Genomic DNA, 11,731 nt, shown 5'->3' with positions numbered 1-11,731 from the left:
AGCACTTTTCTTCCTCGAAGCTCACAAGATCAGTTACGCAAATATGCATTAAATTCTTCCTTAATTTCCGCTCGATTCATAAAGTTTTCCGAAGGCCATTCACAAGGCCGCACTGGAGCATTCCTTGGTGGCTCATCGTCAGCATCACGCATTGCAAGCCTGGGTCCTTGCTTCCTTGAAGAACCACCTTGGTACATTTTCCTAAGCATATTTCTTCCTTTGAAAAATTTCTGAAATTTTTAGTAACTTCAAATAAAAGTGAACCAAACTCAACAATATTGATAGCAACTACTCCTACAAGTGCCTAGGGCCTATATCATGCATCAAAACTACTTGGAACCACATAAATTTGACATGCAAGCTCAAGAACAAGGTCACCTAAGCAGCAAAAATATGCAATGAATAAAGCACTAGAACAAAAACTAATTGGACCAATGGAGGAGTCACATACCAAGGAACGATCCCCCCAAGCAGTTTTGTGAGAGGTGCTTTGAGCAAGGAGATCAAAAATGGCAGCAAAATGAGCTTGGACTCTGGTATGAACTGGATAATCGTGTTTGTGGGAGGAAGGAGTGTGTGGGTGCAGGAATAAGTGGAGGAGGGCCACCATGGGCCCACGTGGCAGGGGGCGCGCTCAGGGGGTAGGGCGCGCCCTCCACCCTCGTGGCCTGGTGGATGCTCCCCCTGTTGTGTCCTCAGTGCCAGATATTCTCAAATATTCCAAAAAAAATCATATTTAAATTTCAGGGCATTTAGAGAACTTTTATTTTCGGGGTATTTTTATATTACACAGATAATTCAGATAACAGACAGAAAATACTATTTTTATTTTATTTAATATAAATAACAGAAAGTAAAAGGAGGGTACAAGGAGTTGTGTTTTCTAAATTCATCCATCTCATGATCACCAAAAGGAATCCTAACTTGCACCCAATGTAAAAGGAGGGCCGCTGCACGGATGGCGTTTTTGAAAAGAGGTAATAGCACCCTAGGTACCCTAACTTGCACCCAATGTGATGATTTAGTTCCAAAGTTGTAAAACTTGACCAAACCATACCTTAACTTGCACCTCATGTGATGATTTAGTCGCAGGCCAATCACAGCTCGCCAATTGACTGGACCGGTCAGCGCATGCAGTTTTGCAGAAACCCCCTGCCGTTTCCAATTATCAACCCATTCTATTCTTCAAAGCAGAGCAAACCGTTGGAAAAAAGAGCGCGAATTGTATAGGAGAGGATGTTACGTACCGCACAGCGCGGAGGCGAGGTTGCCGTTGTTGATGAAGTCGGTGACGACAAGATTCTCGTCGGGCGACCAGTAGTAGGCGCGCAACCGCACCACGTTGGCGTGCCGCACGCGCCCGACGGCGCCGGTCTCCGCCGCGAACTCCTTGTACTGCTTCGGGGCCGCGGTGCCGCCGCCCAGCCGCCGCACGGCCCCCGGCGTCGTCCCGTTGCCCACCACCACCTTGTACATGATCCCCTTCCCGCCCTTCCCCAGCACGTACGCGACCGCAGCAGCTCGTCCAGCTCTATCCGAAACCCCTTGTCTATCGCCACCAGCTCCCCGTCCTCGCCGCCGCCTCCGCCCCCGGAACCGTTGCCGCGTTTCTTCTCGCCGCCGCCCGCGTCTGACCCGTCCGACGAGTTCCCGCAGGTGTTTGCGTGCATGCACGGGCAGGCGAAGAGCACTCGCCCCTCCTCGTCCTCGTCGTCGTCGATGTCGTCCCCGCGCCGGTCGCGCAGCTTCCAGTATATGTACACCACGGTGACTCTGATGAGGGCGACGCCGGCCGCGTCGGCGACCGAGATGAGCACGATGAGGCTGGTCTTCATCGGTTGGCTAGTGCCGCCGGCGCTGCCGCCGGAGCCAGTGGTGGTCGGAGGTGGCGTGGAGGAGGATGCCGACGGCGGGGCCGCGCGGCAGGGGACCTGGAGCGGGAAACCGTAGAGCCCGGGGTTGTTGAGGAAGGCCGTGGGGCCCTGGCTGGCGAGGGACCCGGACTGCGGGATCTCGCCGGAGAGGTTGTTGAAGCGGAGGTCGAGGGTGACGGTCGCCGGGAGACGTCCCAGCTCCGGCGGCACCGCGTCGGAGAGGCGGTTGCGGGAGATGTTCAGCGTACCGGCCAGCGCCTGGAGCTTGCCGAGCTCAGGCGGGATGGCGTCCGTGAGGGAGTTGGACGACAGGTCGAGCAGCTGCAGGCTCTCCATCTGCGGCAATGCGACGGCCGGTATGTGACCGGAGAACCCATTGTTTGCAAGGAGCAGCCGCTGCAGCTGCCTGCAGCGCCCGAGCGCCGGCGGGAAGGCGCCGGTGAGGTTGTTGTCGTAGAGGAAGACGGAGTGCAGGGACGTGCGTTGGACATGTCCCTGGAGGCGCGGGAGTTTAAGCAGGTGGTGGACGAGATCATCCCGCTCATCGGCGCGGCCAATGTGTGGGACTACCTGCCGGTGATGCGGTGGCTCGACGTGTCCGGCGTGAGGAGCAGGATCCTGGCCACGGTGAGCAGGAGGGACGCCTTCCTCCACCGGCTCATCGACGCCGAGCGGCCGAGGATGGACGAGGGCGAGAAGAAGAGCATGATCGCCGTGCTCCTCACTCTGCAGAAGACGGAGCCGGAGCTGTACACTGATCAGATGATCATCGCTCTGTGTGCGGTAAGTCACTTTTCCACTTGGCTGCTTCTCACATACCCGAGTACTTCAACTGTCAGTTTCTTCATTAAGGACATTGGCAATTTGGCATCATCAGTAGATTTTGGACTCGTTTAAGTCATCAGATAGCAACAACTCGACCAGAGTCATTGTGATAGGAACGGAGACCACCTCAAGCACATGGGCGATGTCGCTCCTGCTGAACCACCCGGCGGCGCTGAAGAAGGCACAGGCCGAGATCGACGCGTCCATCGGGACCTCCCGCATGGTCACCGCCGACGACGTGCCCCGCCTCAGCTACCTCCAGTGCATCATCAACGAGACGCTACGCCTGTACCCGGCGGCGCCGCTGCTGCTGCCGCACGAGTCCTCCGCCGACTGCAAGGTCGGCGGCTACGAGGTGCCGAGCGGCACCATGCTGATCGTGAACGCGTACGCCCTCCACAGGGACCCGGCTGTATGGGAGGACCCGACGGCGTTCCGCCCGGAGCGGTTCAAGGACGGCAAGGGCGACGGGCTGCTGCTGATGCCGTTCGGGATGGGGCGGCGGAGGTGCCCCGGCGAGGCGCTGGCGCTGCAGACGGTCGGGGTGGTTCTAGGGACGCTGGTGCAGTGCTTCGACTGGGACCGGGTGGATGGCGTGGAGATGGACATGACGGAGGGGGTGGGGATCACCATGCCCAAGGCCGTGGCTTTGGAGGCCGTGTGTAGGCCACGCGCGGCCATGCGCGATGTTCTTCAGATCAAACTTCTTGGCATCTCATATGTACAGTAGTTTCCAGTAGCATTGGCCCATATGTACAGTAGTTTCCAGTAGAAGTGGGGATGACTGCGGGTTGATAATTGGAAACGGCAGGGGTTTTCTATAAAACTGCGTGCGCTGACCGGTCCAGCCAATTGGCAATGTGATTGGCCTGGGACTAAATAATCACATGAGTTGTAAGTTGGGGTATGGTTTGGTCAAGTTTTGCAACTTTGGAACTAAATCATCACATTAGATGCAAGTTAAAGTACCTGGGGTGCTATTACCTCTTTTGAAAAGGATGTAGCACACAGAGTAGATCTGAGGCGCGAGCCGGGGCGGCTGCGTGCGGAGTGGAGAAGAAGCGCAGCTGAGACGTCAGCGAGTTGGAGAGGTGCCGGTCCAGTAGGGCCACACGAACATGCGGCAGTCAGAGACGCGCCTGGCGATGGCGGTTTAGAGATAAAAACGGAAACCGAGCTTCAGCCCGTGGCCTCGTCCAAACTTGATGTTTGACTTGTCAATCCACCCCGATGTTGGAATCCTGTATGTTCACGTAAGGCAAATCATGCTATTTTTCTTCTCTAATTCTCGACTGAACCTCCTGGTACATTCCTTGTAGCAATCAGAGTTGCCCAATAGAAAATTGTTTTGGCTTCACGTGATATACTAGTCGAGAAGTACACCAGACTTTGAAACCATTAGGCTGTGACGCTTGATGTAATGGAAACAATTTGACCGTGTCAGCGAATCCTGTACGCGGCGGTCTGGCGAATCAGACCAAAAAACAAACACAACTTGATGATTTCCATCGTACGGATGGACTTCCTGTTTGCATTTTGGCCTCTTGCAGCAGTACTTTCGAAATTTGGCTCCGGACTGACGGAACGCCAGGTCGCACGCGCGGACGCACAGATTCAAACCTAATTTTTCTTAAACTCAAATCTGACGGATTACAAATCTGAACCGATAAACTTAAAGTTGATGCAGATTATTCCAATCAGGTTCTTCTTCATCGAAAAAATCACAAACTCCTCGATCCCTGGGAAAGATCCCTCCAAGAACTCAACACCATCGTGCGCGTGCCCCATGGTGGGCGCTAACTGTCGTGGAATTGTCACGTCAGATGTCCTTAGTATGAGGACTTAGTCGCGAGGCCAACGCATCTATGTGGTAGCTTGAGAGGGGTTGAGCGGAATCGAGAGACGCAACACAAGACAAGGGTTTAGACAGCTTCGGGCCCCGGGAAACATCATCCGGTAACAACCCTACATGTTGTTTGAGGCTAGATCTCATTATCATCACGAGGGAGTCGCCGTAAACCGGCTCTCCTCTAGTTGTGTCTAGCCCTAGAGATTGTTTCTTGCTCCTCCCCCTTTGAGGAGCCCTGCCCCTCCTTATATATGTTGAAGGGGTGGGTTACATGTGGAGTCCAACTCGGACTTTAACTTAAACTATTTTGACTTCCCTTACTGGGCTTCTTAACGTCTGCCGGTTTAACATTGTTCTGCCGGTTTAACATTGTCTGCCGGTTTAACATTGTCTGTCGGTTTAACACCAGCCGGTTTACCGTCTGTCTTAGCCATCTGTCTTGACTCTCTGTCTTAACTCTCCGCCGATTTACCATCCGCCGGTTTACCAAGTCCCAGCCGGTTTACAACTCCAACCGGGTCATACAGCGGGGTATATCCCCGACAGGTATCTTTCTTTTATTAGTAACAATGTCTTTCATATACTTAGCATAAGGATTCATTTTGAGCATATCAGTTAATCGCATACGCAAAAAGATAGGTCTAATCATTTCAGTAAAGCACTCAAAATCCTCATCATCTTTTTTCTTGGATGGTTTGGGAGGAAAAGGCATGGGTTTCTGTACCCAAGGCTCTCTTTCCTTCTGTGTTCCCTAGCAACAAAGTCTTTCTTATCATAACATTGATTCTTTGATTGTGGGTTATCAAGATCAACAGCAGGTTCAATTTATATATCATTATCATTACTAGGTTGAGCATCAACATGAACATTATCATTAACATTATCACTAGTTTCAGGTTCATTACCAGATTGTGCTTCAGTATCAGAAATAGAAATATCATTTGGATTCTCGGGTGGTTCAGGAATAGGTTCACTAGAAGCATGCAAAGTCCTATCATTTTTCCTTTTCTTCCTTTTAGAAGGACTAGGTGCATCTATATTATTTTTCTGAGAATCTTGCTCAATTCTCTTAGGGTGGCCTTCAGGATATAGAGGTTCCTGAGTCATTCTACCAGTTCTAGTAGCCACTCTAACAGCATAATCATTATTCTTACTATTTAATTCATTGAGAAAATCATTTTGAGCCTTACGTACTTGTTCTACTTGAGAGGTAACCATAGAACCATGTTTACTAATAAGTTTAAGTTCACCTTTGACATTAGCCATATAATCACCCAAGTGTTCAAGCATATCAGCACTGCGTTTTAATTCTCTACCAAAATAAGCATTGAAGTCTTCTTGCTTAATCATAAATTTATCAAATTCATCTAAGCATTGGCTAGCAAACTTAGTAAGAGGGATTTCAGCTTTATCATATCTATTGAGAGAATTTACCTTTACTACCTATGTCGGGTTATCAAGACCATGAATTTCTTCAATAGGTAATGGATTAAGATCATATGTTTCTTCAACATGCGGTAAATTAAGACCATGTATTTCTTCAATAGGAGGTAAATTCTTAACATCTTTAGCTTTAATACCCTTTTCTTTCATGGATTTCTTTGCCTCTTGCATATCTTCAGGACTGAGAAATAGAAAACCTCTCTTCTTCGGAGTTGGTTTAGGAATAGGCTCGGGAAGTGTCCAATTATTTTCATTAGTCAACATATTATTCAATAGAATTTCAGCTTCATCCGGTGTTCTTTCCCTGAAAACAGAACCAGCACAACTATCCAGGTAGTCTCTGGAAGCATCGGTTAGTCCATTATAAAAGATATCAAGTATTTCATTTTTCTTAAGAGGATGATCAGGCAAAGCATTAAGTAATTGGAGAAGCCTCCCCCAATCTTGTGGGAGACTCTCTTCTTCAATTTGCACAAAATTATATATATCCCTTAAAGCAGCTTGTTTCTTATGAGCAGGGAAATATTTAGCAGAGAAGTAATAAATCATATCCTGGGGACTACGCACACAACCAGGATCAAGAGAATTAAACCATATCTTAGCATCACCCTTTAAAGAGAACGAAAATATTTTAAGGATATAAAAGTAGCGAGTTCTCTCATCATTAGTGAATAGGGTGGCTATATCATTTAATTTAGTAAGATGTGCCACAACAGTTTCAGATTCATAGCCATAAAAAGGATCAGATTCAACCAAAGTAATTATATCAGGATCAAAAGAGAATTCATAATCCTTATCAGTAACACAGATAGGTGAAGTAGCAAAAGTAGGGTCGGGTTTCATTCTAGCATTAAGGGATTGCTGCTTCCATTTAGCTAATAACTTCTTAAGATCGCTTCTGTCATTACAAGCAATAATAGCTCTAGCAGATTCTTCATCCAGAACATAACCCTCAGGCACAACAGGAAATTCATATTTATTAGGGGAGAGTCTTCATCATCACTATCTTCAATATAATCAGTTTCAATAATTTCATTCTCTCTAACCCTAGCAAGTTGTTCATCAAGAAATTCACCAAGTGGCACCGTAGTGTCAAGCATAGAAGCAGTTTCATCATAAGTATCATGCATAGCAGAAGTGGCATCATCAATAACATGCGACATATCAGAATCAATAGCAGAAGCAGGTTTAGGTGTCGCAAGCTTACTCAAAACAGAAGGTGAATCAAGTGCAGAGCTAGATAGCAGTTCCTTACCTCCCCTCGTAGTTGAGGAATAAATCTTGGTTTTTGGATCTCTCAAGTTCTTCATAATGATAAGAAGATATAAATCCCAAGTGACTCAAAGAATAGAGTTATGCTCCCCGGCAATGGCGCCAGAAAATAGTCTTGATAACCCATAAGTATAGGGGATCGCAACAGTTTTCGAGGGTAGAGTATTCAAACCAAATTTATTGATTCGACACAAGGGGAGCCAAAGAATATTCTCAAGTATTAGCAGCTGAGTTGTCAATTCAACCACAGCTAGAAACTTAATATCTGCAGCAAAGTGTTTAGTAGCAAAGTAATATGATAGTAGTGGTAACGATAGCAAAAGTAATGGTAGCTAAAGTAATGTTTTTGGTATATTGTAGTGATTGTAACAATAGCAATGGAAAAGTAAATAAGCGAAGAACAATATATGGAAAGCTCGTAGGCAATGGATCGGTGATAGAGAATTATGTCGGATGTGGTTCATCATGTAACAGTCATAACCTAGGGTGACACAGAACTAGCTCCAATTCATCAATGTAATGTAGGCATGTATTCCGAATATAGTCATACGTGCTTATGGAAAAGAACTTGCATGACATCTTTTGTCCTACCCTCCCGTGGCAGCGGGGTCCTAGAGGAAACTAAGGGATATTAAGCCTCCTTTTAATAGAGTACCGGACCAAAGCATTAACACATAGTGAATACATGAACTCCTCAAACTACGGTCATCACCGGTAAGTATCCCGATTATTGTCACTTCGGGGTTAACGGATCATAACACATAATAGGTGACTATAGACTTGCAAGATAGGATCAAGAACTCTCATATATTGATGAAAACATAATAGGTTCAGATCTGAAATTATGGCACTCGGGCCCTAGTGACAAGCATTAAGCGTAGCAAAGTCATAGCAACATCAATCTCAGAACATAGTGGATACTAGGGATCCAACCCTAACAAAACTAACTCAATTACATGATAAATATCATCCAACCCATCACCGTCCAGCAAGCCTACGATGGAATTACTCACGCATGGCGGTGAGCATCATGAAATTGGTGATGGAGGAAGGTTGATGATGACGATGGCGACGGATTCCCCTCTCCAGAGCCCCGAACGGACTCCAGATCAGCCCTCCCGAGAGGTTTTAGGGCTTGACAGCGGCTCTGTATCGTAAAACGCGATGAATCCTTCTCTCTTATTTTTTTTCTCCCCGAATGCAAATATATGGAGTCAAGGTTGAGGTCGGTGGAGCTCCAGGGGGCCCACGAGGTAGGGGGCGCACCTAGGAGGGCAGGTGCGCCCCCACCCTCGTGGCTAGGGTGTGGGTGTTGGAAATATGCCCTAGAGGCAATAATAAAAGCATTATTATTATATTTCCTTGTTCATGATAATTGTCTTTATTCATGCTATAATTGTGTTACCGGAAATCGTAATACATGTGTGAATAATAGACACCAACATGTCCCTAGTAAGCCTCTAGTTGACTAGCTCGTTGATCAACAAATAGTCATGGTTTCCTGACTATGGACATTGGATGTCATTGATAACGAGATCACATCATTAGGAGAATGATGTGATGGACAAGACCCAATCCTAAACATAGCATAAGATCGTATAGTTCGTTTGCTAGAGTTTTTCCAATGTCAAGTATCCTTTCCTTAGACCATGAGATCGTGTAACTCCCGGATACCGTAGGAGTGCTTTGGGTGTACCAAACGTCACAACGTAACTGGGTGACTATAAAGGTATACTACGGGTATCTCCGAAAGTGTCTGTTGGGTTGACAGGGATCAAGACTGGGATTTGTCACTCCGTATGACGGAGAGGTATCACTAGGCCCACTCGGTAATGCATCATCATAATGAGCTCAAAGTGACCAAGTGTCTGGTCATGGGATCATGCATTACGGTACGAGTAAAGTGACTTGCCGGTAACGAGATTGAACGAGGTATTGGGATACCGACGATCGAATCTCGGGCAAGTAACATACCGATTGACAAAGGGAATTGTATACGGGATTGATTGAATCCTCGACATCGTGGTTCATCCGATGAGATCATCGAGGAGCATGTGGGAGCCAAGATGGGTATCCAGATCCCGCTGTTGGTTATTGACCGGAGAGTGATCTCGGTCATGTCTACATGTCTCCCGAACCCGTAGGTCTACACACTTAAGGTTCGGTGACGCTAGGGTTGTAGGGATATGTATATGCAGTAACCCAAATGTTGTTCGGAGTCCCGGATGAGATCCCGGACGTCATGAGGAGTTCCGGAATGGTTCGGAGGTAAAGAATTATATATAGGAAGTGCTGTTTCGGCCATCGGGACAAGTTTCGGGGTCACCGGTATTGTACCGGGACCACCGGAAGGGTCCCGGGGGTCCACCGGGTGGGGCCACCTGCCCCGGGGGGCCACATGGGCTGTAGGGGTGTGCGCCTTGGCCTGTATGGGCCAAGGGCACTAGCCCCAAGAGGCCCATGCGCCTAGGGTTCAAGAAGGGAAGAGTACCAAAGGGGGAAGGCACCTCCTAGGTGCCTTGGGGAGGAGGGATTCCTCCCTTGGCCGCCGCCCCCCTAGGAGATTGGATCTCCTAGGGCCGGCGCCTCCCCCCCCTAGGCCCCCCTATATATAGTGGGGAGATGGCAGACTTCCTACCCACGCCTTTGGTGCCTCCCTCTCCCTCTCCAACACCTCCTCCTCCTCCATAGAGCTTGGCGAAGCCCTGCCGGAGTACTGCAGCTCCACCACCACCACGCCGTCGTGCTGCTGCTGGAGCCATCTTCCTCAACCTCTCCTTCCCCTTTCTGGATCAAGAAGGAGGAGACATTGCGCTGACCATACGTGTGTTGAACGCGGAGGTGCCGTCCGTTCGGCGCTAGGATCTCCGGTGATTTGGATCACGTCAAGTACGACTACCTCATCCCCGTTCCTTGAACGCTTCCGCGCGTGATCTACAAAGGTATGTAGATGCAATCCAATCACTCGTTGCTAGATGAACTCCTAGATGGATCTTGGTGAAACCGTAGGAAAAATTTTGTTTTCTGCAACGTTCCCCAACAGTGGTATCAAAGCCAGGTTTATGCATAGTTCTCTTGCACGAGTAGAACACAATTTGTTGTGGGCGTTGATGTTGTCAACTTTCTTGCCGCTACTAGTCTTATCTTGCTTCAGCGGTATTGTGGGATGAAGCGGCCCGGACCAACCTTACACGTACGCTTACGTGAGACCGGTTCCACCGACTAACATGCACAAGTTGCATAAGGTGGCTGGCGGGTGTCTGTCTCTCCCACTTTAGTTGGAGCGGATTCGATGAAAAGGGTCCTTATGAAGGGTAAATAGAAGTTGACAAATCACGTTGTGGCTTTCACGTAGGTAAGAAAACGTTCTTGCTAGAACCCTATTTCAGCCACGTAAAACTTGCAACAACAATTAGAGGACGTCTAACTTGTTTTTGCAGCAAGTGTTCTGTGATGTGATATGGCCAAAGTTGTGATGAATGATGAATGATATATATATGTGATGTATGAGATGTTCATGCTATTGTAATAGGAATCACGACTTGCATGTCGATGAGTATGACAACCGGCAGGAGCCATAGGAGTTGTCTTTATTTTTTGTATGACCTGCGTGTCATTGAGAAACGCCATGTAAATTACTTTACTTTATTGCTAAACACGTTAGCCGTAGTAGTAGAAGTAATAGTTGGCGAGCAACTTCATGGAGACACGATGATGGAGATCATGATGATGGAGATCATGGTGTCATGCCGGTGACAAGATGATCATGGAGCCCCAAGATGGAGATCAAAGGAGCTATGTGATATTGGCCATATCATGTCACTATTATTATTTGATTGCATGTGATGTTTATCATGTTTTTGCATCTTGTTTACTTAGAACGGCGGTAGTAAATAAGATGATCCCTCATAATAATTTCAAGAAAGTGTTCCCCCTAACTGTGCACCCTTGCGACAGTACGTTGTTTCGAAGCACCACGTGATGATCGGGTGTAAGATTCAAACGTTCACATACAACGGGTGTAAGACAGATTTACACATGCAAACACTTAGGTTGACTTGACGAGCCTAGCATGTACAGACATGGCCTCGGAACACGGAAGACTAAAAGGTCGAGCATGAGTCGTATAGAAGATACGATCAACATGAAGATGTTCACCGATGTTGACTAGTCCGTCTCACGTGATGATCGGACACGGCCTAGTTAACTCGGATCATGTTATACTTAGATTACAGGAGGGATGTCTATCTAAGTGGGAGTTCATTGAATAATTTGATTTAGATGAACTTAATTATCATGAACTTAGTCTAAAATCTTTACAATATGTCTTGTAGATCAAATGGCCAACGTAGTCCTCAACTTCAACGCGTTCCTAGAGAAAACCAAGCTGAAAGACGATGGCAGCAACTATACGGACTGGGTCCGGAACCTGAGGATCATCCTCATAGCTGCCAAGAAAGATTATGTC

The 11,731-nt window shown here is 47.7% G+C and overlaps 1 protein-coding gene and 1 pseudogene across 1 annotated transcript; one reads left to right on the top strand and one right to left on the bottom strand.

Moving 5' to 3' along the window:
* Window positions 1-1,239: 1,239 nt before the first annotated feature.
* LOC125546901 (receptor protein kinase-like protein ZAR1) lies at window positions 1,240-4,208 on the bottom strand (annotated as a pseudogene).
* On the top strand, window positions 2,364-3,429 carry LOC125546900 ((+)-piperitol/(+)-sesamin synthase CYP81Q2-like). The gene is made up of 2 exons (XM_048710999.2): window positions 2,364-2,661; window positions 2,801-3,429. Exons 1-2 carry the CDS (start codon window positions 2,364-2,366, stop codon window positions 3,427-3,429), a joined length of 927 nt encoding a protein of 308 aa, XP_048566956.1.
* Window positions 4,209-11,731: the final 7,523 nt, after the last annotated feature.

The sequence above is a fragment of the Triticum urartu genome, chromosome 3A (assembly GCF_056163025.1).
Source record: "Triticum urartu cultivar PI428250 chromosome 3A, HENAU_Tu73, whole genome shotgun sequence".
Taxonomy (NCBI): Eukaryota; Viridiplantae; Streptophyta; class Magnoliopsida; order Poales; family Poaceae; genus Triticum; species Triticum urartu.
This window is presented reverse-complemented; position numbering and strand designations above follow the sequence as displayed.

Excerpts from the sequence above, each read along its gene's own strand:
- LOC125546900 (XM_048710999.2), top strand. The coding sequence starts at position 2,364 with ATGTCCCTGGAGGCGCGGGAGTTTAAGCAGGTGGTGGACGAGATCATC. Across the intron at positions 2,662-2,800 it reads CATCGCTCTGTGTGCGGTAA|TCATTGTGATAGGAACGGAG; the intron begins GTCACTTTTCCA and ends ACTCGACCAGAG.